Source organism: Puntigrus tetrazona, unplaced genomic scaffold, assembly GCF_018831695.1.
Source record: "Puntigrus tetrazona isolate hp1 unplaced genomic scaffold, ASM1883169v1 S000000846, whole genome shotgun sequence".
In the NCBI taxonomy this organism is placed as follows: domain Eukaryota; kingdom Metazoa; phylum Chordata; class Actinopteri; order Cypriniformes; family Cyprinidae; genus Puntigrus; species Puntigrus tetrazona.
In genome coordinates, this window is record NW_025048446.1 from 55872 (window position 1) to 82500 (window position 26629).

General features: G+C 36.4%; 2 protein-coding genes across 5 annotated transcripts in view; one reads left to right on the top strand and one right to left on the bottom strand.

Moving 5' to 3' along the window:
* Window positions 1-8631: 8631 nt before the first annotated feature.
* On the bottom strand, window positions 8632-11481 carry ccl25a (chemokine (C-C motif) ligand 25a). Its single transcript, XM_043233501.1, has 5 exons — window positions 11346-11481; window positions 10817-10898; window positions 10015-10132; window positions 9677-9788; window positions 8632-8976 (listed from the first exon to the last, which is right to left on the bottom strand). The coding sequence occupies exons 2-5, from the start codon at window positions 10878-10880 to the stop codon at window positions 8962-8964; spliced, it is 309 nt and encodes a 102-aa protein (XP_043089436.1). The 5' UTR covers window positions 10881-10898; window positions 11346-11481; the 3' UTR covers window positions 8632-8961.
* Window positions 11482-19250: 7769 nt separating this feature from the next.
* ranbp3b (RAN binding protein 3b) overlaps window positions 19251-26629 on the top strand; it is an 18744-nt gene continuing 11365 nt past the window's right edge. For 3 of the 4 annotated variants that reach the window (XM_043233536.1, XM_043233534.1, XM_043233535.1), the window contains exons 1-5: window positions 19260-19322; window positions 21858-21913; window positions 23379-23415; window positions 25098-25184; window positions 25276-25347. In XM_043233536.1, coding sequence (XP_043089471.1) covers window positions 19301-19322; window positions 21858-21913; window positions 23379-23415; window positions 25098-25184; window positions 25276-25347 — 274 coding nt within the window. In that variant the 5' untranslated portion in view covers window positions 19260-19300. Of the gene's footprint in view, window positions 19323-21857; window positions 21914-23378; window positions 23416-25097; window positions 25185-25275; window positions 25348-26629 lie in introns of all 4 variants that reach the window. The other variant, XM_043233533.1, reaches the window with a different exon arrangement.

Here is a 26629-nt window from a genome sequence, read left to right on the forward strand (position 1 = left end):
TTTTGTTTGATTGTATATCTAGGTTTGTTTCAGATCTACCCCCTCCAACACCCTCTGAGTTTGTGTTGTGATGGTATGATGGTGTAAGTAAGGTCATGGCGATGATGACCGAGACAATTTCTCACACTCATCCAGGCCACACAGAAAAAAAGGGGCCAAAATTATACCTTTTCGTGGTACAACAGTTTGTCGCTGGGCCAGTACTCTTAAAATGACACTCAGAATAGGTACATATTAGTATAGAATAGTGATTTGTAATAATATGTAGGCGTACCTAAACAACTATTTCGTTTCGGGTTTGTTAGCACAGTTATTTAAGTGACTGTAAGTAATCTATAGGTTCAATAAACCTATATTAATTGTACAACACCAGTCAACATTTTTTGATCAGTAAGATATTTAATGTTTTTAAAGAAGTCGCTTCTGCTTACCAAGCCTGCATTTATTTGATCAAAAGTAACATTTTAAATTCATGTGATTAAACAAAGCTTATTTTAAGAATCTTTATTAAAGTGTCTAAATGTCAAAATTATTGAATTGTATTTGTTGCAATTCAAATACTAAACAATTGAATTAGGCTGTAAGTCCCATTGTTTTTGTGTTGCTGTCTTCTCTGGCTTCCTCCCTGTTATACAATAAATCTCTGCTGTCTAAATCCTTTTGTGCTGCGCCATGGCTGCATTTCTTATAATGCTTCGGTCTTCTGTCAGCCCACTTTCTGATCGGATAGTTTCCTTTCACGTGATAATCTGCATTAAAAAAAAGATGAACAAAGGTCTTACGGGTTTGGAACGACATGAGAGTAAATAATTAATGACACAATTTTCATTCAGAAGTGTGAACTAACCCTTTAACTATGTTAATAAAGACAAAGCTACAGTAGTGTATCTACAGTAGTGTCTGTCAACACTTCATCGGCTCCCTTTTAAACATAGATTTTAAAATCTTACTTATAGAGCCCTGAATGACTTAGCTACTTAGCTACTTAGCTATTCAGTACTTGAGTGAGGTCTTATCACATTATAGTCTGCTACTTTTAGATTTTTCTCCTGTTAGCACCCAAACTCTGGAACAATCTCCCTAACACTGTTCGGGAGGCAGACACACTCTGTCAGTTTAAATCTATGTTAAAAGACACCTCTCTTTCACCTGGCTTGCACATAACACACTAATACACTTCTATTAATCAAATCCATTAAAGGAGCACCAGCTGGAGTGCCCATGACATCCATTAGAGGGCAGTCCACCCAGGACTCTTGCCAATGCTGTCTGGACTCCATTTCCTATCTGTCCCTCATATCACCATGCTGGCTGGTTCGTGGTATTTCTTGTGTCTTGTGCGCATTGGTTGGTTTTGCCATGTGTTCCCCTGTGTCTAGTATACAGGAAACCCTCACCCACTCTTTGGGGTTGATCGTTACATCGCCATTATCTTATTTCCCATTCTGTGTTTTAACCTTGAACTGTTCCTAGTTTCTTGATTGTTTGCCACCTGCCCCGACCCCTGACCCCCCTTTTCTGGACTGCAGAAATAGATGAATGTGGTCATCTTAAGGTCACCAGAGAAGAGTCATTATTCTGGCAGGACGGGTTGCCTGGTTGAAATGCCGAATCACACCAAAGTTAGCGCAGTTAGACTCTGTAGTCCTATTTGAACCACGGATAACAACCATTGATGTTTGGAGTGTTTCATCAGGAGAGCAAGCTAAAATGTTTATTTGCTTACCAAAAGAACCCTGTTGCATGTGATGCTTTTGCAATAAATATTGAGGATCTTTTGACAGTGAATAATCTAACCTTCAGTAAATCTACAATCATTTCATGCTCGATGCTAGTAATTTATTGGGGGCAGAATCAGAATAAACAATTTCCATCGTGAATTCACTATTATTACATAGCAGTTGTCTAAAGGTGTAAAGTGATGCTTCCATAATGAAATCAAATCCGGTCCTTTAGAACTCCTAATTTTACAATGCAAATTTGATTTGCATCAGATGCTTTTGGGTATAATCAAATCGCACATACAAATCATTGTATTACATCTAGCAAAAGTAAGAAAAATAAGATAACAAAAGTAAGAAAAATATGCAAATTCCTATCAAAATGTATTTTTAGAATACAGATAATCCTTAGATAATCAGACTAGATTACATATATCTCAAATGTCCTATTTAAACCCAAGCAAATAGGCTACTTTTAACGATTTTAGCAAAAAATACTACTATTAAATGGTAAATTTAGTAAAAGAAAAGCTTTAAATATATATATAATATATATATATATATATATATATATATATATATATATATATATATATATATATATATAATAATATATATATATATATATATATATATATATATATATATATATATATATATATATATATATATTATATATATATATATATATATATATATATATATATATATATATATATATATATATATATATATTTTTTTATTATTTATTTATTTATTTATTTATATTTATTTTATCTGGACCACAAAACCATTCTTAGAGTATTTCTCAGATCAGCAATGAACTTTTCAAAACTTCCACATCTAGTCACTTGTGCACATTATAAAATCATTTATGTACATTTATCTACATTTTTAATATGTGTGTAATAGTCGTGTGGGTCATTTAATGCAAAACGGTTGATCTAGTTATCATAAACTGTCAAACATATTTTCTACGCATTTCTATTAGACTTTTTTGTAAATTTGCCATGAATTGTGCAAGTGACTTTCACTAATGAAAGGAATACAGATCAACCAGATTATAAACCAGTTCTGTGAAATAGCGGGTGCATCTTATGAATCTACTGTCTGGAAAGCGTATATAGACGGTGAAAAACAGAAGAGTTACAGAGGAAGAAGAGGGGTAAGGATGCCTGGAAAAGGGTACAGAGGCAAAAGAGAGGAAGTCGCAGGAGAGGCCAAGGACAGAGGCACATTTCAGTCACAAACTACAGATTTTATTACAGGCTTTTGCTGAAAATCCACATATTGTGGAAATGATGGCATAAATGTAAAAAAATTATGGATAAATAAAGTCTGTTGCAGAAACATTAACACTTTTGCAACACACAACATACAAGATTATTTTGCAGCTAGAAATATGTATATTTATGTAGTCTAATACTTGATGTGTCATGTATAGGTATATGCACCCTAAATCCAGTCGGTACATTTTTATATTGCATACGTTTTTATATTAAAAGTATATAAACGTTTACTACAAGAACATAAAAATATGCATTATGTAATATATAAATAAAACACATGTTGTTGACACTTATGGTTGCTACATATACAAAAAGTACTGCGTAGACATATAAAGGACATGTTTATCTACCCAGTGAATGCGTATGAGAAAATGATATCATTTGTAGATTACCTGAAAACATTAGCTTGTGAATAGTGTTATTATTTTACTACAATGTTTTGAGTTTTTGCCGGTTTTGACCAGCAGGTGGCGCTGGTTTCAAACTCAGTGAATCAATTCAAGATGGTTCAGATGAAGCTCAGTACAGGGCCCAGATGCTGATGTTGATAAAGCGATTGAACTTGTGTTGCATCTGCATCAATCTGAATGCTAAATATTAATATCACAGTCAAAATATTAAGTGCAATGTAGTATAATGGTCTGATTTGATCAAAGTACCCTACTTAAAAAAATAAAATAAAAAAAAAATTAATTAATTAATTAATTAAAAAAAAAAAAAAAAAAAAAAATATATATATATATATATATATATATATATATATATATATATATATATATGCATGAGACAAAAAATGCATTGTATAACAGAACTCATGTCATAAGCTATTACAATATGACATATGCCTGGTGTTTAATATCAACACTTCATGTGTTTATTAGAGTTTAATCACTTTTGATTGTTTTAAGATGCTGCTTGTTTACAAACATGAGATAAAAAAAGCAGACACAAAATGTTTATAAATTTTTCACGCATTAAGTGCACAGGTCAAATAGAGTCCTTTAGAAGAAAGAGAGTGATAAAAAAAGAAACCGAGTCGCTTATTCGTTACATGAATGACCCGTCAGACACAATTTATGGTTTTTAATAGTTCACGTGTTGACAAAACAGATTCGGCGTGATTGCCGTCATGAACATGAAACGCTGTTAATGTCATCCTACCGAGACTTTCACACCCGCTTTTGATTGATCACAACACAGCTGAGCTCCCTGCCAAATTCTTTTCATTTTGACTCGCTGTAATTTCGCGAAACACGCGAGCTACGAAAACACATGAGTCACGCCGGCCCTCTCCACTGTTTGATCAGCGGAGCCCCGCAGTGATACTGTACCCAAACGGCATCCAGATCTGATCTGCAGCTTGACGTTTACACAATTTATCGAGCGGCTAAAGATCCAGACACGCAGATCTTCCACAGAAACGCCCTGTGCTCAAACACGCCGAAAAAGCAAGCCGAGGAAACAAAACGGTGATGCATTTCATTGCATGAAAGCGACTGTGAAAACACTCGTAATGTTTCTGTTTCCAATGAATGCTGGGATCCTACATTATCGTTTTCCGTATCAGAAATGTTTCTTCAAATCATCAAGTGACTCTGAAAACTGGGGTAATGATAAAAATGATCGCAGACATAAATACATAACATGCTGCAGCCTGCTTCGTGAAGCCTGTCAAATAATTGCAATTATTGTTAATGGAGTCGGTTGTCATATTTCTGCTGCAAAATCGGTTCATCGTGATGAGCAAACGCGGTATGAAATTAAAGGATTTTCATAATTATCAGAGCATTATACATCTTGTCTTAAGCTTAACAATCTGTTCCCCAAAGCAACTGCTTTTATCATGTTTTATCCACGGCACATTTTTGGCATTGAGATGCTGGAGTTCCCCAGACACTTTGGTTTCCAGTCTATATGAATATGTTTACATAAATAAACCCCTGCGAATATCTATATTTAAAAAATGTATATGCAACACAGTTTTTATTGCGTTCAAATTGGTCGCATATTGCATTAAAAAGTGCATCTTCTATTTTTGGATTTATTGCATATCTGAGTTTCCTTTCCAGTCATATTTTCAAAAAAAAAGGCCGATCATATCACTAAATGCATCGACCGAAACACTCAAAATATCTCTAAATCTAAAATATATCTCAAAAATGTCAATCGCTCAAGTCATTGCATTAATAATGAATGTTAAGAATTGCAAAATAAAGTTCAAATGATGAGCTTTATATACAACGGTTTGAGCTGAAATGATGCTTGCAATGCCAAAGCAATAAGTTTGATTCTCAGTGGGAATGCGTGAAGTGAATGCATTTGAATGCATTTATGCATTCGGCAGATGTTTTTATCCAAAGCAACTTGAATTAAAGGTATATTGTTTAGCAGTGCATGCATTATTAAAAAGAAATCAAACCCGTGACTTTGCAGCTATTCAGAGCACGAAAATGCCATGCATGCATGCAACGTAGCATGCGAACGAAAAGGAAAGTTTCGTTTCAGAACCGCGAATGGCTCATCGTACAGCGTACCCCAGCGTGTCCATATGTTGTTCAGGCTAAGGAACATTATTTCTGTTTGCCTCTTCATGGGACCCTTTCGTGCAGAATGTTTCATCAACCTCAGAGACTAATCGTGTTCCTCATAGTTGGCACGAGGTGAAGTGTGCCTGTGTATTCCTGCATGTCAAAGCTGAGCTCCGACATGTTCGGGACCTTAAATAAAACCTCTTTGAAGAGGAAATCTAATCCCTCTAAGCTATGCAAGCTTTCCTGAAACCACCAATAGCAATGACAGCTGTTGTCCAGGATTAAAGGAACAATGGAGAAGAATGGAAATACGTTAAGCAGAAAGAGTTGTGATTCCTTAGGCGAAATGAGCGCTGAATGTTGATTTTTACTTTTGTGGCCTTAATATATAACCTGACCCACATTGGACGCTGTTTGCTTTCCTAATATTTTGCATTGCTATAGCTCTGAAAGGATGAGATTAAAAAACCACGCCTGGTTTTTATGATAATATTCACCCGAGGGCCTGATCACCTGATACTAGTGGAGTAGAATAATATTTTCTTCTGCCATTATTGTAACGATACCAATATTGTGGTTAAACCATGGTAACCACAAATCACCCATGGTTTTTCTAGTCCAACCGTCGTATTTATAGTAAATTTGTGGTTAAACGAATTGCAATCAATCTGCCAACAATTTGACTATAGTGAAACCATGGTTCATTTTTGTAATTCAATAGATATTTATGCACGCATTTTAAGCATCACATCACACTATTATTGCATATTACTTTTCGGCAGCAGACTTTTGAAAAAGCGTTTAGTTTACAACAAAGGACATCATTTTTGGTGCTTTGACAATTAAAAAGATTTCAAACAGCGATGAAGCGAGTCAGCTGATGGTTTAGTAAGAAACCAACCCTTTTAGAAGGAGCTTCAAAGATGTTTTTGACTCACCAAAAAGACCGGAGCTAAACTAGATTCTGCGTTGGTAACTCGTTAAAAAATCAACAGCACACGTGAATCTTTAGGCCGAATGTTTTGAATAAAAAAGACGCTAGTTGCACAGTAGCCTACGCTAAAATGGCACCGAATACTTTCGAATCACTAAAAAGAAACAGGTTACCAAAAAAAGCACCGAATGCAAATAAAAAATAAAGTAAAGATTGGCTTCGGGGGCCCTGTGCTCCTCACGCAGGGAGCGATAAAAAGAACGTCACGTTTTTACGGCCCCCGCATTTCATTTTCACATTCGAAACTCGGGATGTTTTTTTGCCTCCGAGGCAAAGGGAAATAATTTATCTCGAATGAAGCCGGTCCGCCCGAGATGCTATCTGGGCCGACGCGCCTCACCGCCGGCGAGGACGAGAAAGGAGCGAACGGCGTAAAGGTGCACAAATGGGCCTCCACGCGTCACTCGGGGACGACAGCGGCGTGCCGGAACCCGCACATGCTCAGACAGCGTGTCTAAAGCTTTCTCCATTAGCCGTGACAAGAAAGCGATGCACGCATTGTAGACTTTGGCACATCCTTCGCTAAGAAAACAACAGCATGCTATGGATCTAGCAGCAGCACCTTTACATTACCAATCAAAAGTGCTGTTTCTTTCTAAAGCGTGTTATAGGAAAGACTATTAGTGTGCTGTTAAAGTACCCGATACCCTCATTGTACCGTGGTACCGACGCGGTACTTTCATGTAGAAGTTAACCTTTAGAAATTAAATTTAACAGCCTGTTTCACAAGAGCCATAAGCCATAACTCTCTGGCTTTGCATTGACCCCGTTTCATTGCGCAACAGCTCTTCTGTCTTCGCTGGAAAGCGAAAGTAGGTTACAATACATTAAAAGTAGTTCGAAATGGATTAGGACCGTCAGACGTGTTTACTACCGTCATGTGTCTTAAAACATGTAACTGCAAGATACTAAAGCCTGCAATCAAAGTTCAGAAATCATTGCGTGAACCCCAAAAAATTCTTGTCATATTCTTTTCAAGTCAGCTGATGTATTAATACACGTACTCTTTGTGTGAGCGACACTGATTTATTGTGCCTGTTGCATTCAGAGAGATTTTAGGAGAAGCATCCGATGCGTGACGATGAATAGAAAAAGGGTCGGTTATTTTGAAAATATTTTTATTGTGATATATATAGATATATATATAAGCTTTTGACCCAGTTTCAAAACAGACAAACCATAAAACTCGCATCCTTTCTAAAGACGCACGCTCGCTGAGTCCATTAAAGTAAAAAAAAAAAAGCTAAACATGTACAACAAAATATGCAGGAATGGAGATTTGTGAATATAAATGAGATCTACAAGGATTCGTTTGCGAAGTAATCGCTCGTTGAGCGAATTGCATTAAGCAAAAATTACAAATTATATTTTACAAAGCATCATTATATCGTACGAACTCGAAAAAAACACTTGGCGGTGCGTCAGCAGTGTAATAAACTCATGAGGAAATAGAAAAATTATCTACTTTCCCACCCACATTTACGACTAATATTTTTTTTATCACTGTTTAATGATACTGTGGGCGAAAATCAAAAATCAAAAGTGTACAAAGTGAAAGTTCGTAATGCAGTAGCTTAAGAAGACCCTCAAGGTGACGCTATGCACACGGGCTCTGTTCCAAAACCTAGTGAGCTGCCTATCTAGTCAGTATGTTAAAGCAGCATTGCAATATGGCGGAAAAAGCAAAAAAATGATTAAATAGGTTACTGAAAAGAACCAGTAAATGCAATATTGAGATTTCAACTTGGTTAGCACTAGCTAACTGAGCGCAGATTGAGTTGATTACTAGTCGCTTTTTACTCTGTAGGCATTTTTACTACTTTATCAGCACAGTAGCTGCACTTATACTACATGCAAAAGTGTTTTATTTATTTGTTCATTCATTTATTTTGCAGTAATGCTGAACTGCCCTTTGTTTCACAGTCGAAAAAAGAAACGGAGGAGACTGATTAGAGCAAAAATGTGACTGCTTGTATGAGGAGATTAAAATACCCCGAGATTGTAGTTTAAAAGTTATACTTTAAGTCATAACTTTGGAGAGAAAAGTGCAGACACTGGACAAGGACAAATCCTTGTGCGTGGGTCAAACGCGCTCACGTTAACCGATAAAGCGTTGGGCTGAACCGAAGTATACTTTTGGACTTTTTTTAAGCAGGCAGCTCTGGAAGCGAGCTTCGGAAGTGATGTAGAGGGAAAGCAGCGACCATCTCTCATCTCTCTGAGCGTTTAACCAGCGGTCCGCCAGCGAAGCCACAAAAGTCCGGAAACGGCAAATGCCACCCCGATACCAGAAAGAGAGCACGGGACAGTACTGAGAACACAGTCGATCCGTGCTGAAACGCGCCAGGACTCAAACAAAGAACGGGATTGGCCGAAAGACTCGAGCTGTTTTCCCTCTGGTCCTCTCTCGGCCGCCGCTGGCTTGTTTAACCCCGTGAGTTCTGCACATCAAAAGAAACGAATAAGGGGTTTAATAAGACACTCCTGTTTCAAATAGTATAAAATGGTTATTTTTTAATTACCACATGTCATGTTTAAGGCTTAGCCTATCAGGATGGGAATATTAGCAGGCTACATTTGAAAGCAGTCAAATAAAATGTATTTGTCACACTGCAGGCATCTGATATATACTAATAGTTAGAATTAGATTTATAATTTTAGATTTAGTTAAAGTTTTTAAAGTTTATATATATATATATATATATATATATAATCATTTTAGATTTAGTTAACAATTTTTTAAATTTTGTTAAAAACTACATTTTAAAAACTTTAAATTTAAAATGATAATAATACATACTAATTGATACTTATATATACTGTATATATATATATATATATATATATATATATATATATATATATATATATATATATATATATATATACATCAATTAGTATATATTAGTTTTAATTTAATAGTATTTTATTAGTAGTTAGATTTAAACTAATTAAATATGTTGCCCTGGCAACTAGCTGAAATAAAATAAATTTTAAAAAGTTATATTTTCAGTTAATCTTTATTTTATTTTGAGTAAAGATTTTTTTTTTTAAACGTTTCAACTACCCATAATAACCCCGACCGCATAAATGCTTATTCAAAAAACTACAGCTCACACAGTTAGCAGTGAATATACACACCTTCCTCTTCATCAACGAGTTTTCCGTCAGTGTGTCCACCTTCCTCATGAGTTCATGGACCCATCTCTCTCTGGGGTCGGTGCATATCATACGGCCGCGTTTCAGCGTGAAGCTGTGTGGGGGGGGGAGATTGCATTAAACATTATTATTCATGCGGTTCAAGTGAGGAAGTCATATAAATAAGTCATATAAAAGACAGATCTCGCTCTCACTCGCCGTCAACATTTTATACACTCGCTTCACAACAGGGCTATAAAAATAAGCACTGGAGTGTTAATGCTTTTTGCTCGTTCGTTCCGTGATTTATTTGTTTTTGTAGCTGTATACACGCTTCTTACACGACAGCTTGGATGTTGCATCCTCCGTCCAGCTCTTGTCTTCTGTAGCTGATCACTCTGCTCCTGTAGGCCGGCTTAAGTTTTCTGACGTACTGCAGACAGCAGTCCTCGTACGAGCCTGCGGGCAGACATAAGCAGCATAATAAGCAAAACCCGTGCATCAATGAATCGCACCATAATAATTTTTACAGGCAATTACAGATGGATGATTTAGCGAGCGTGTCTCGTAAAACCATAAATAATGGCAAACAAGGAAGGGGTGGAAAGACGACACGGGCGCTTATCATACGAGCGAAACTGAATTCAATAACTATTTACTGAACACGAAACGTTTGAGGTGGGCACGCTCACTTTTACCATTTATACTGCTTCTTTTTATCTCTTATTAGTCATTTGCGTTATAACTGAATGCTATCTTCTATGCAATTTGAAAAACATCGACATGCGCTGTAAAAATAGTAATATATACATAGCATGATTGAATTTAATTGAATCATAATGCAACAAAAATGATAAACACGCGGTATAGATACGGCAAAGCCAAACTTTAAATGCGAACATTTTAATTGAATTTCATGTAATGCAATTTAAGATGAAACTTGGATTAATTTTAAATGAATTTCTCTTTAAAAACAATCTGAGCACGCGGTCGATTTTGACATTTTTGAATGCATGTGTATTTTTGAAGCCCAAAAAAGAAATTTAAGTTGAACTTGAACAAGAAACACAATCAGCTGTTGTGCGGTATTTTTGCAGTGTTTTTGGCCTAAAAGAGCCGGACTGTCTGTAATACGATTTTTACCTTGTGCCAGTGTGAGATAGAGGAATCCCAGGAGGATGGCGAAGAAGAAGACGCTGAAGCGCATGATTTCCCAGAGTCTCTACTGTAAAATGAAACAGAAAACCATGAACCGTTTCACCAGACGCGCTGTAGATGATCTTATGAGAGCCTCCATAAATCTTATCAGCAACACACTTCTCATCATTTCTCCTTGACCCTTGGACATCGGTAACATATTAAGAAAGCTCTTTGTTTTGTCAAAAAGGCTGTAAAAATATAATTTCGTCATCGCCGAACATCAAGACAGACCGGCATTTTTTATGAGAGGCGAAAAAAAACCAAGGCAAAACCGAACGAAAGCTTAGTTCATGAACACATCGATCTTAATTTACGTTTAGTGAATAATTAATGAATGCACGGTTAAAAAAAGGGTTAAACTTCGATGCATGCAATAGTCACTGTGTCATGTTACTGAAACCCAGCAGGCAAACGAAAAATAGCACTGTTTTGCATCATTATAGAGTTTAAAGAGAGATATCGGACTGCTCACCTCGTGTGTATAGAACAGTTTAGTTTCTTCCCAGCACCAGGGTTGTGTGCAGGTTCCTCAGCCGCATTGATTTATAACGGACCCAGCCCTGATACCTGAGTCAGGTGAAGCCACGTCCCTCTGGAGATCAGCTTTCATGGTTAGTGGAAACAATTTGTCTATCGGGATTTTGAACGTATCCCCTTTTGATTCTGACGCGGCCAACCAACACATTAGTCGAAAGGAGGACTTCGTTTTCAAATAAAAAACCAGCTTGAAATGCATCCGAGATGTTCGCTTCTTCACGGGAACAGATTTAGAGAAATGCAGCATTGCATCATTCGCAGCGGATGGGTGCCGTCGGAACGAGAGTCTAAAAACATCACTGTAATCCACAGCACGTCTCCTGAAGCTAAAAGCTGCGTCGGATAATAGTTCAAACAGTCCTTCTATTCAGTTTTCATTGGTTTGATCACAGTTATTATCATGCAGGTAAACTATCAAGAAATGGCAAGCAACACATTGAACTGATTTCATTTGGAAGTAGACTTTTTTGGGAGTAAAACCCACTCCGTGAATCTTCTTTTACAAGTTTTACAGTGTCAAGGCTATTTAGTTTTTTCACAAAGAAGTGAAACAGACAGCTGTAGCTAATGCACGATCTTCTAACCCTTCAGGTGCCACAGCTCTGTGCGAGGAACAGATCGGATGAAAACGTTTCATTACGCCAATTCAATCTGTGACCATGCATGAAAACATTGCACATATTAATCATTAGGAAGCGAATGCAAAAATCACAGGTCAAAAACATTTCTTAATTTTCCACGGCTGATTCGTGCATATCTGACGATGATCATTCAGTTCTTGCCAGCTGCAAAGAAAAACATCTGATCCACAATTATGGCGTAAATTCGGGCCTTGCGGCGCTTTTAGAAACGCAAGCCAAACGCGGGGCTGTTTAAACTTGACTCGTGTCGATTGAGACTTCTAGCATTTTGCAATTACACAAAAACAAGAAAAAAGGGGCATCGGATTTCAAAAAACATGCTGCAGCTTAAAAGCGCAGATGTTATAGCATATCACGTTTCCTGCCTCAAGAACCCCTAGCGTGGCATCCCAATGAGCGGCATTTTACTTTCTGATTGTCAGGCTGCTGTTATGCAAGTTTCTTCTGTTTTTATAAGCCTCGACGTTTGAAAAGGGGCACCTGTAAAAGAGCTGGGAACTCAATGGGCCTATTCACCTCAATAAGAAACTGATTTGCTTTTGTAATGCAATCAAAATAAATCTTGAGTAGCGCTATGCATAAATAAGATATATTATATTATTATCAGTCCTGTTAGTTTAAAAAAAAGCACACACACACACATATTTATTCCAGTTACCCCATTTTTCATTTTCACCCAGATTTTATTGCATAACAAATATTTATGATAAACCATATAATTGATCAGATAAAAATAATACGATAGCATTTTGTAACAGCTAATCATAATGGATAGTCTATACTGAAGTATTGCTACAGTGACTCTTGATTATTTTATATCCGAGTCATATATTTGAGTCATATATCACAGATTCCTTAGACTGGTATATCTCTTGAGTTTGTGTGCGTTTTAATTGGTTCATCGACACATTCATGTAGTATTTCTGTTCGTTTTTTTTACTAGTAGCTATTATACGGTATCTTATATTATATTATGATAATACGTCATCCTTCTGCATGATGTCATCCCTTCCGTAATACTCTTAGAATTCTGATTTAGAACAGAAAGCGATTATGAAGCGGTTTTAAAAAGGTTTCGCAATGGCTGGACGCTGTAAAGAGCTTAACTTTTTTGTTGTTGTTGTTGAAAAACTAGTTGATGCATTTGAGGGCACGCTTTGCTGAGCAAGTGATGCATTTCTCCAAATCTTTTTTTTTTTTCTCACAGTTTAAAAGTTCATCTAATTCTGGAAAAATTTTGGAAATCTGTTGCCTTGATGTTTTTAAGTAAAGGACCTTCATGCATCATTAAAAGATTTTGAGTAACATTATACAAATATACGAAAGACATTTTTCATTTTTATTTTTTTGACTAGCTTAAATACATACCTAAAAGTGTGAATCTTAACTTAAAAGTTAACCTGAGTTCTGTATATATATATATATATATATATATATATATATATATATATATATATATATATATATATATATATACATATATACATATATATACATATATATATACATATATATATATATATATATATATATATATACACATATATATATATATATATATATATATATATATATATATATATATATATATATATATACATATATATATATATATATATATATATATATACATATACATATATATATATATATATATATATATATATATATATATATATATATATTTATTTATTTATTTTTTTTTTTTTTTTTTTTTTTTTAATGGGTCACACTATGTGTAAAGTGAGGACCAAACCAAATCTCCATGTTCTCTAAAAAACTAGTGTGCACTTCGGTCTAAAACACATGCACAACGTGTTCACAAAACAGTTAAGTTTAGATTCAAGATTCAAGATTTTATTTGTCACATACAATTTGTACAAGTACAGCTTGCAGTGAAATGTTATTCTGGTACATTCCAGGACTGTGCAAAAAGAAAGAAGAAAATGCATTAAATGTAGAATGTAAAATAAATACAGCAAAAAATATACATAAAAATGACAATATGTAATGACAATGAACTAAAATGTGGCTATGTAGAGGTAGATTAAGTTTACTCAACTTAATTGCAATGATTTAAGTAACAGACAGTAATAAAAACTGATTAATTTCAACAGACTGGAGACAAATGAGACGAACGTAACATGCATCATCTTTTACAGTGCGTTATGTAAAAAAAGAAAAGAACACAATGTATACAAAATGCACTGAATGTTTTTTAGATATATATATATACATCTTCATATGTGAAGGCAGCGGGCCAGAAAGTGCAGAAAAACATTAGGACCAAAAAGTCAAAAGACGGAAGTGGAGCGTTTGTTTCCCAAGCTGTTCTCTATCTCAGGTTGTATCACGTTTTCACAGCGTTTCGAGTCATATTTCAAGCTCTTCTGTCACCAGAACATTAAATCATGTATTGGAGACGTGTTGCCCCTTTGGCCCCTTGTTTCCATTTGAGAGAAGTGAGACGCCGGAGCTCGATGTGGGAATGTGGGATCTGTAAGTGGCCATGTGATAGCGTGGGTCACTGTTTGGGATGTTTCGCTTTCTTCTGCTCCATAGCGAGAGCTGAATCGTTTCGCTTTACAGGCCGCTTTCTTTCGTTTGCTTCTCACGGAAATGCAAAGATGGGCCTTTTTGCTTTGAATGACAAGACCGACAGCTATATATATATATATATATATATATATATATATATATATATATATATATATATATATATATGTATGTATGTATGCTGCGAATCAGCATTTAGGAGCGATTTCTGGATCATGTGACACTGAAAACTGGAGCAGAGGTGTTAATAAAATCGGCTTTTATCGCAGGGATGCTTTAAGATGCATTGCTATAGAGAATTATTATTTTCATTTGCAGTAATACTTCACTGTGTTACTGCTTTCTACTGTATTTTTATCAAACAAATGCAGCCTTAGTAAGTAAATAATTTACTGTATAAACACTGAACTGTAAAATCTTGTAAAAAAGCTACAGAGGAAAAAAAATTGTTAATAGGTTTACAGTAAGTTACCGTACAATGCACAGGAAAACAGTAAAACATCTAACCAGGCATTTAAGGTAATTTTACAGTAAAACGCTGTTAACTGTAAACGGAACAAATCAATGTATAATTAACGAACTAAAAATGATATTTCCTTAATTCCTGTATTTTGCTTAAAATATTTGTAATAGTCTTCAGTTATATTTGAACTTTATGTTATATTTTCTGTTGGCTTTCTTTTTTAATACCGTTATTCTTCTCCTTGTTTGTAAGTGCCTTAAAATGACAGTTTTTGTGTATTTTCTGGCAACCCCAGCTGCTTTTTTTCTTTCTTCTTTTTTGTAAAAAGTACAGCTTTTCAGTGTTATTTTATTTTAGTTAATCGTATTATTAGCATCCCTGTCCTACACTGCTTGTTAACGCCCCATCTTCTCATTTTTCCCAGCTCTAGTTATAATTAATAAAATCCTGATTTGTTCAAACGCTGACATTTACCTGGCATTACAACAGTGAGCAAAAAAAAAAACACAACAGAGTTGGCATTTGGCTCTTTCCTTTCCCGTAAGAGATCATCAGAGCACCGTCTTGACGGATTAATGGCACTGATGTCTAACGATTGCAAAAAGATATTTTTACAACAAAAAAAAAAAGACCTCCAGAAAATGATGGTCTGCCGCCAACCGTACATGTTATGATGTTTCTTTTGTGCTGAAAAAACAAATATGCGCATTGTCCTTTTCACGCCATCAGAAACGTTCTCACGTTATGCTAACTTTACAGCGCTGAGGTCATTTTCTGTGATATAGAAATATAAAATATAGATGTCATCAATCATGAGCGGATCAGATTAGCCCTGGGCACAGATATCAAAGGGCTTCCATCATCGCTGCTCAAAATCAGCCACGATCTTCAATCTGTCATAAACGCTGAATTTAAATGTCTCCTGGAGACGCACGATAAAACAAAGACGTTCACATGGCGGGTCTCAAATTCAAGTCAAATCAAATTCTAATTTTATTTGTCACGTACACATACATGCACGGGGCGGCATGCAGTCAAACGCTTTTTTACAACGCCTAAAAACTTACGGAAGGAAAAAGAAAAAGAAAGAAGAAAAAGCGAAGGCGTTATAAATAAGAGATAAAAATTAAAAGTTACAAATTAAAAGAAATAGGAAACATCTTTTTGAGAAATATATAAAAGAGGATATAAATAAAAATAAAAAACAACAAAAAAAAAAAAATATTAAATTTAAATATTATATATATATATATATATATATATATATATATATATATATATATATATATATATATATATATATATATATATATATAAAGAAGTGCACAAAGTATAAAAATAAAATATAAAGTATCAAATATAAAATATAAAGTATACTTTACAAATAATTTAGCCTTAGGGGAACAAACAGTTTGTCTTTGGGGCAGAAACAACAGCTTTGCGTATTTCAAGCTTTATACATCACTGATGCTTCAGTAATGATGAAAATCATAAATGATGCTTCAGTTATGAATCAATTACGGAGCCACTTCGGTTTCAGCGGTGTTTGTGAAGTGAATGAATTCAGTTCAGGAGCTCTATTTAGTCTTAAAACGAGTTGTATATGTTCCTCAAGGTTTTGGTTTTCAGGAGAACCATCCTCAAAGAACCTTTCATTAAAATAATTTAGCTTTAAATTGAAAGGCCTTCCTGTCTCGCTTTAAAAAACTCTTTCCACAAAAGTACCTATTTGCAGAAAAGCGATTAAAACCCAAATAAAGCGTGATCTCACTTTTCTATCCCCATTTCTGATCATTTTAAATTGATGAAGGAGTCATGCTTACGTCCCGTGTAAGCATTGAATACATACTACAGAAATGACTGGCAATCCGAAGGTACCTTTAGCTTTAACGGATAGCCGAAGGAGACCGGTGCTTCTTGGCTGTTTCTACTGGAAAAAAAAAAGACTCCACCTTAACATCTACATCAAAGTTGACTGCCGAAAAATCAATTCTACGCTTATTAGCGTCTTGCTCAAAATTGGCGTTATCTTTATCTAGGCAGGCCTCATTTGTTACGTTGCATTGGAAATGCAATCTAAACGTGTCTATTAATGGATGCTGATGCACGTGTCTGATGTCTGGCAGGAGACCAGACGTCTGCCTGACGGTCTATCGATGGCATAAATGCATTTCTGATACCCCGCTCGCTGTCTTTGTTACGCAACCCGATGAAGCCTCGTAGACGGGAACGAGCTGCTCGCAGGGAAAGCGTAATAAATCGAGCCCAATGAGGCTTTCTGTTAGGTGTCTGGCTGGAAATCAGGTCGCAAAAGAGAGCGAGGAATGCACTTTTTGGGAGAAGCTTGGCATTTGACGTAAAAAAAACCTTTTTTTGTTCTTTCTCATAGAGGCCGGATTTCCCCCGTCGCTGCCCACCATGATAAAAGTGTTACTCTATATCTTACATAACCGACAGAGCCTTTATTAGGAAATAAGCATCCTTTTATGTGTGCCAGCACGCCAAATTTGATCTTGCATTATCTGTGCGTGATCTTAATAACAGGGCTATGGATGTGGAATGCAATCCTGAATATCTGAATATCAATACCCTTCATGCTCCAAATAAAAGTGTGAGAAATGCATATTTCTTCATCGACAGTTCACATATGCCATTGTGTATTCTTCTGCTTTGTACTGTACTGCGTTGTTAAAAGCACTATATAAATAAAAATGATTGATTGGTATATCGCTTATAATTACTAATTAGAAAGGAATCCCTTCTTTTATGTTGTCTGCTAAATAGCTGGGATATAATGAGAATAACCTGTTTATACACAGATGCAACTGTTCTCTCATTCAGAGAAAAAAGCTGAATCTTTCAATCAAGCGATTATAACTTCATTGATTTGTTTTTTTTTTGCTAAATAATCGCCGACATTTGTCTTCATCTTCATGTCTGTCAGGAGGTCTCCTCGATGCATGTGGTTACACGGGTTTCGCCCGAGGGCTCTGTAAACCATTGTGAAAGACGATCTCGCTCGAGAACATTTTCTCCTCGTTTATTATCCATCATGCGCAGTTGCTTGGCATTTAATAGACTTCATCCGAAGCTGATGGGGTCGGGGTTAAGTCGAATGAGGACAATTGCTGTAAATCAGAGCTTTCTTGTTCCTCAGGGCCAGTCCTGCGACGGGGCGTTTATTGTGCATCGACAAAAACAACATTGGAAGAAGACTTTAAAATAGTTAGGCTACATAACGATCAAATTAAATAGTAATTAATTTAAACTTAATTTTAAAACGAAAAATGCAGACCTATTTAAAAAAATTTAAATTAAAAGATCAAAGTGAAGGCCATGCATCAAGTTCATGTACAGCCTTGACAAACTTGGCCATCTAGTGGTTATATTGCATTACTACAAAACTAATAGGAATAAAAAAAAAAAAAAAAAAAAAAAAAAATATATATATATATATATATATATATATATATATATATATATATATATATATATATATATATATATATATAATAAACTGAAATAATATTTCTTCGTGATATATAAATGATTTAAATGAATTATTAATTGCATTAAAAATAAAATATTTAACAAAATGACAAAAAAACACATTAAATAAAAAGGAATCAAAATTATTTACGCAACAAAACTATTCTGTAATAGATTAAAACATAAATAACAGTGGCTAGTAATATATTACCGATATAATAAGCAATCATGAAGCTTAATAAAACGGATTAGACGATGGTTTGTTATTATCGTTATTTCATTAATGTTGTCAGTAGAAGCAGGAATATGATTTGCAAATAATGAAATAATTGTGATATCTATAATATATTTATAACAAGAATTCATTTTGTTAGTGGATGCATCAAGACGTGAATGAAAATCGTGTTAGTAAAACAATAGTAATTAATGCGTTCAATAAATACGATTATGTTAATAATCGTTCGTAATAGTAATTGTTATTGTTAGTAAAAGCAACAAGAAATACTGGATAATTTATAAATAGCAATGTAATATTTTATAGTGATTATTTAATTATTTACTTTATAATATTAGATTTATAATATTATAATATTTAATAACATTATATGTTTTACTGATACGTAAAATGGCAAAGATTCGTGTAAAAATGACTTATTCAAATGTAAATTTCAAGTGCAGCTGCTCTGTGAAATAAAGCGCACTAGTGCCGCGGTGCATTGTGGGTGTGCACGGAGAAGTAAAATGGCGGACTTGGCGAACGAAGGTAGGCAACGGTGTGAATCCGCAAAACGAGTAAAATAAAGCAAACGAACCGACACCGTGTGCCGTGCGCGCCATAATAGCGTCGGTGAGAGCACCACGCGCGTCTGTGACCCGGTCCGCGCGCTTTCGCGGCTCCGAGCGGGAGTGCGTGTGGATGTTTAGCTCAAGTTAGCCGATGAGTGTGTTAGCTTGGCGGGCTAAGCGGCGCACTGACAGACCGTGTGTGTGTGTGTGAGAGAGAGAGAGAGAGAGAGAGAGAGTGTGAGTGTGTTGTGCAGCTAACGGACTAACCTCTCGGTGTGTTTCTCTTTTTGATTTTTAGGCGGGTGGAAACGCACGCGCTTCCCCCAGATGCGCTCGCGTGCAACACATCCGCGCGCGCGCTGCGAAATAATAATAATTCGTTTCAACGCGCCACAACAAGGGATTCGGCAGTGACGCTTTTTTATGAGCACGCTATTGCATTAAGGATTAACATATGCACATTTAGCAGGCAGTTCGGCATTGTGGAAAAAATTTATTAGCTCTTCATCACGCGCCCAAGTTGCATTAACGCTATAAGGATATCTTTTTCTCCCAATGTGCGATATTTTTCTAATCGTGGGCTTATGGGCTTAGCCGTCTATCTTTAGCCTGTAAGGATCGGTGATATGTGCTATTTGTTAAGTGATATTCAATTATTTATCCTCCTTTTATTGAGACAGTCCAGTGCTTAAAAATTAAACGTACAGAACGAAACGAAAGCAAATGGTGGGTGGGGTAGAGAGTTGCCCAACTCGTGGTTGTTTTCGATCTGATCGGGATGCACGGTCTTTTTTTGACGTTATTCCGATAAATGCATCGATTTGTGGTCGGAAAAAAAGAGTCCGGAGCAGGTGGCGGTGCTTCGTCCCCGAGCACGCCGGCTGTCGGTGCCGCTCACGCGGCTTGTGGCGTTACCCGGCTCCGCTGCCTGTGCTAAAGCAGGCCCGCCCACCCTCCGCCTGGCCCGGGGTGAAATGCAACCCCATGCACACATGATTTTCCCCCCTTTAGGGCTCTAACGTCCTCCAATACAGCAGCCTTGAGTGGTGAGATCACCCATCGGTGAATGCCTCACCCCTTGACCTAATTACAGAGACGTGCACGGGTTTACAGTGTTGAACCAGCCACCCAGATGACTGCGTGATTTGTTTTGGGGAAAGCAGCTGTTTACAGATGCACGTGTGCCGTTGCACTCTTTGGTGGTTTGCAAATCGTATCAGGCGGGCTTTGCGCTCTTTCTCATGAATGATTGCTTTATTAGCCTCCAGTTTTGTTGCTGTCAGAGTCCTGCAGCTAAAAATACCAGACCTGTCAGCCAGATCATGTGTCTTTGTTTATTTACGAAGCATGACGATCATTTTAAAGCCCTTTAATTGAGCCAGAAGTGTCTAGGGTTTTATTGGTTGGCTTGGAAGTGAGATAAGAAATAAGATAACGTCTTTGACAACACTGTTTAGAGACTGTTTGGCTAGCAGGGACTGGTTACTAACCCCGCTTGATCAGATTACCAGAGGCTTGTGATGGCAAGGGCATATTACAGGTTGCGGTTTAAAAAAACTACCGGGCTTTTCGATGCAATGGACTGTATTAATAATGTATTTTTATGCATTTGGGAAATGCTTTGATCAAAAGCGGTATGCACTGATTGTTTACGTTTGTGTTGGTTCGTGCATTCTCTGGGAGTCAAACTAATGCCATGCTCGTCTGAGCTACATCACAAATGCTAGTTGCCGTTATTAGAATATTTAAGCGTTTGATAACTTGTGTTCAGCCCTTAAAATGCAATGGCAGCAAGTTGTGGTTTCCGCTCAATAACAGAGATTTTCTTTTTATGTGGTTCTTCGTGATTGTTTTTTAAATGCAGCTTTACATGTAAAATGCCACAATTATTGACTTGCATTTTTTTTTACGATAAGCTACTGGAGGCTGCGTTAGTTATTTAATAATTATTTTTATGCATGACGCAAATGCCCCCGTTATCAACACTGTAAAATGGCTTTTGCAGGTTTTAAGTAAAACAATCAAGGAAATTGCATTTCATTCTTTTTACAAAGTTGCACGCTTTATTCGACGTTCTGCTCGCTACATCTTTGCTTTATATTCTACAGGCTAAGCTGTTGATTTTTTTTACCTTTAACCCTGTGAGAAATGGCTTGAAATTGACCGAGTGGCGATCTGCGGTCGTTAAACTGAGATACGACGTCGAGCGTTTGCTTTGGATGCTTTTGGCCGGTTTGCGTCGTGCCCTATCCGCAAATAAACCATTTTAGGAAATGACCCGTTTTGTGAATGATTATCTTGTGACTTTGGATATTTGTGTGTGATGTACTTGAACTTGGATCGATTGGAAAAGTAACATTAGTGCATCGCTGCTTAGCTGATTTTTTTGTTAAGTTACATAAAAATCTGAGTTAAAAGACGAGCTTAATGTAGGGTTTTGGAGAGGCGTAAAGGGATCGTATCTATTTGCACCACGTTTCCGGCTAATTTTCTCTGTTTTTCTTTCTAACAGAGAAGCCTGCCATAGCTCCTCCAGTGTTTGTGTTTCAGAAGGACAAAGCACAGAAGGTTTGTTCACTCTTGATTCTTCAAGGAATATTTCAATTAAAAAAAAAAGTCTCAAACCCATTGTTTTCTTAGTTTTTTGCAATATTTACTCGCTCTAATTGGAGAACGATATTTATTGACACCCAACCAGTGTTGATTATTTGTAATATCCAAACCAATATGCAGAGCTAATATTTAATGTTTTAGCAGCAGCCAGAACTCTAACGTTAACAGGCGAAATAAATGGACGAAACCGTTTCGCTTTCAAATGAGGAATATAATTAAAAGACAAGCCTTTGCGTGATCTATGCACTTTGCGTAAATGTAAATGATATTTTCTATATTGCTGTTTTAAGTGATTAGTTGGTTACTAGTTGGTTATTAGTTACTAGTTGGTTATTAGTTGGAGTTAGTGTTTTGGTTGACCATCCTCGTCTCTGAACTGTGTTTTTAAGTTCGCTAAATCTAGTAAACAAAGAAAGAAATGGTGCATTTCTTTAAACAGCATTTATAGATGGTGCCTTCGTATCTAATATTTTAAAAGCGAATATCCAGTTTAATAATAAATGCCGTTTGCTCAAAAATGAAAAGTCCGTTGTTACCTGTATAAGTTTCTTTCTTCTAAACACAGAAGGTATTTTGATGAATGTTGGCAACCAAACATGACTGTAGCCTTTTTTTTTTTCATGCTATGAAGGTAAATAGCTACCATCAAATATGCGGTTGCCAATATTATTCAAAATATCTTTTGCGCTCAGCAGAAGAAAAACTAATGCTGGAACAACTTGAGTGTGTAAACTACAATCTTTTTTTGAATGAGTAGTCCCTTAAAGTATTGATGAAGCGTTGGGTAACTTCCACTTTGCAAAAACTAGTCCACCGTTCATCCGACAGGAAGTCCTACTGCAAACTCAAGCCATTGGTTACAATTCCACTTCTGTTTGGCGGCTTAGAAATGATATGTTGCTGCTTTTACTGCTGATTTTAGAAGCCTTGATATTGTGGATTTTGCTGCTGCCAACTAAACAAACCCCTTTCCCATAATACCCTGAGGATGTTATGATGGAAGACGCTTACTGGGAAATATTTAATTTAGCTTTGAGTTTTATTACAATAACAAAACGGACATTTTTCAATAAACACTCAGGCGAGGCATGAACGTCTCACCTGGTACCTGCCAAATTTTAGCACCGGCAAGTGATTTCACCGGCTCAGCTGGCCGCTTTGGCTGCTAGTGAGATGGGTTTCAGCTGCCGACTGACTCGCACAGATACTAATCATCCTCAAAATGCCATTTTCCCCCGAAGCAGATTAAGCAAATTATACAAACTCAGCGTTTCGGAGGCATGGTTTTGGCGGCGGCGAGAAATGATTTGTAAACGGCGCCGTTTAAGATGTTGTTTCCCGCTGTACGGAGCATTTCTTGGCGATGTAGTCCAGTTCTGCGTGACCAAATGTATTTATTTATGTTTTCGCCTTTTCCCAGAGATCCGCAGATGGGTCGAGTGCGGAGGACGGGGATGGTGAGTTTGAAAAGTTGTTTCGTTTCGAAGTAAAAATTATTGGCTGCTAAAATTGTGGACATTACGCGAACCGTTTTGTCCAGGATGCATTTTTTTTTTTTTTTTTTGTTAACCTGTTTTACGACGTGCCGAAAACGAGCTGCTTTGTGCATAACAAAAGCATGTCTGTTCCTTAAAATATACTGCTACTTTCACAGTGTAGAAATGCATGGAACGGACAAATGGATGCGTGCAATCTTCGTCAATCAGCATCCCAGAAGAGCGTCTTGGAAAATGCAAATATGTGTATAGAGTTTTACATTTCAATTATAATCACATTTGCATATTCAGTGCAGTATTCTTGCCATAGACTTGGAAATAAATTGTTGCGCACTCTTTTGAACCCGGACACCTTCACATACAATTTGATATTGCTCCGTAAGTTTGGGCTCGCTTTTGTCTTATTTATAAGCTATAATTGTAGTAAGAGTGTGAAAAATTATTTTGGGTTTTATTGCCATACAACAATTTTTTTTATGCAGCATGAAAAGTAACTAAATGCCCCGTTTGTTGCTTTTGAAAATAAAACCTTCAACAGCCAATAGCATAAACATACGTGGAGCAAACACATTGTGCACACGCAACGATTCAAGATTTTAATATTTTATGTAAACTCCCATTGATGATGATGTTTTGCTGGAAAGGAACTTGTATATGATATGTGATGAGATGCAGACAGTGAGACACTAACACAATGTCTCATGAAATATATTGTAGGATGCAGATGTGCTTGTATCATCCAGACGCCGCTTTGAGAGTTATTTGGAAGTCATTGTCTGATTTAAAGGAACAGTTCACCCCAAAATGAACATTATTCGCTACCATGTCTTCCCCGATGTAGATGAGTTTTAATCAGATTTAGAGAATCTTACATCATGTCACTTGCATTCAAAAGCGATCCTCTGCAGTGAATGGGTGCCGTCAGAATGAGAGTTCAAAAAGTTTTTAACTCAAAACGAGTCCTCAATGTGTAATGCGTCTTGTTGTGATTTTTATGCGTTTTGTTTTTTGGTGAGAAAGTCATCTTGTCTGAATCAGGAGTGAAATCTGCCGAAATAGTCCTAAACTGCTCCAAACATATGTAAGTGGATTTTGAGGCTTTCGCTGGAGGAAGCGTTATGAATTATGGACTCACGGTTTAAATACTATAATGATAGATTCGTTCCTTACAAGCGCGCAGCTTTTATTTTCAAGATGTTGACTGTTGGACCGGAGTGGTGTGAATTTTTGTTATTCCAGAACTGGCTTTACTGACAAAATGCGCATTATATATCAGCCGATGATTATCGCTCATCCCTATTGTGATGGCTTTTATCAGCTGCTTGGACACTCGTTCTGACGGCACCCATTCACTGCAGAGTAAAGACCGCAGACTACGTGCACTCTTCCGTCAGCGGCGATACGTTTTTAACACGTTTGTATGCTTAGAACCAAAGAAAAACGGTGCTTCCCTGTGGCGCGGCTGACGCGGTGTACAGTACGATTAGTGGATATTATGCTGTGATGCAGAGAGACACAGAGGAGATGCATGCCATTAATTGCACAGCTCCTACTTTGCTTTCTAAAGTCACATCGGTCACACAGCATTTTCAGTTTCTACTTTGAGTTTGTGATTGATCTATGGATTGAATTATGCTCTCCAGATTCAGATCGAGATGATGGCGAGTACTGTCCTCCGGTAAAGAGAGAGAGGACCTCATCTCTGACCCAGTTCCCTCCGTCTCATTCAGGTGAGTCTACAGCAGCCCTTGTCGCTTTTTACTGAAGTCGAGACTCTCCCATTTTAACCTATGTTTTTGTGCTTTCTATTTTTTACAACAGTTCCCAAGAATAATATCTTTATGCCCTCAAGTTTATGCCAGTCTCCAACTGGAAATTCAGACTCGGAGCCAGGTAAGAACCAGTCCGTTCGTGTCCACAATGTGTCCTAACCAGCAAATCACTTTTCTATCTAAAACCAAATTTTATCAACCAATCAGAACATACGATCTTTAATGTGCAACCGTGGAGGAGGGTTTTTGACCAATGATATTTCACAGTGGGCGGAGCTAACAGTCACCGTGCAATAAAAATAGAAACCTGAAATGACCTTTTTTTGGGTTCATGGTTAAAAAAAAAAAAAAAAAAAAAAAAAAAAAGTTAGTACTTAAGTCTCGGTGTAATCGACTGCTCGAAGAAGAAATACAAATTCGTACCCACTTATATTTAAACATTATCTGAAGTATGAGGGCTTTCAGAATAGTTTTGCAATGATATTAATCAAACTATAAAAATAGGTTTTGCTTATTTTGCCTGTCGCTAGATGCTTCATCTCGGTTAGGACATCTGTTACTCCGCGTAATCTACAGGGTTCTGCGGCCGTCCACAGTTTTTGTCATGTTTGACAGTCTTTAGGCTTTGTTTACGCCGCACACATCCAAGTTGCCTTTCAAATATGTCTGCACTTTTCATTTTTCACATATGGATGTTTTTTTTTTTATTTAAATAGACACACAAACACAAATTTGAAATGGATACGTTTTCCTGGTCATCAAATCAGATTTCTCCGTCTGTTAATTAGATGCATTAATGCAATTATGATTGTATTTTGTAGATTTATCTTGGCACTCTATGCTTGTAAATTGTATTAATTACACCGATCTTACAGTCGTATATATTCGCTGAGGTGTTACGACCATGACGTTTCGTGTGTCTGAATTCACATAGAAGCACCAGTCTTCTGCCAGTATGTTAAAATATAGCCCGTTATGACGATGCTGTAAATGATCTTTAGAAGAAGCTTTAAATATTTTAAAGTGCATGATTAAATCCGACCACCCCTATAGATTTAAGTTGTGCTTGCTGTAAGTCATGACAGACAGAGGAGCGTTTTGGTGGCAGGGATTGTAAGACTCAAACTGAAAGACTGGATTTAACTAATCAGATATGGTACAAGTTATTTTGAAACATTGCAGTCGGTTATATATATATATATATATATATATATATATATATATATATATATATATATATATATATATATATATATATATATATATATATATATATATATATCCTGTGCAGTGTTTCTCCTGCCGAAGAAATATTATTTACATATGAATTCTGTGTGTCTCTGTTAATGAACGCTCTACTAGTGCTCTTGGGTGATATTAACGTCTTTCCGCTCACTAAATTA

Bases quoted from the DNA above. Each gene is read 5' to 3' on its own strand.
- ccl25a (XM_043233501.1), bottom strand. From the start codon at position 10,880: ATGCGCTTCAGCGTCTTCTTCTTCGCCATCCTCCTGGGATTCCTCTAT. The intron at 10,133-10,816 runs GTAAAAATCGTA...GTCTGCCCGCAG, and splicing joins CTATCTCACACTGGCACAAG to GCTCGTACGAGGACTGCTGT. The intron at 9,789-10,014 runs GTAAGAAGCGTG...CCCCCCACACAG, and splicing joins TGCAACATCCAAGCTGTCGT to CTTCACGCTGAAACGCGGCC.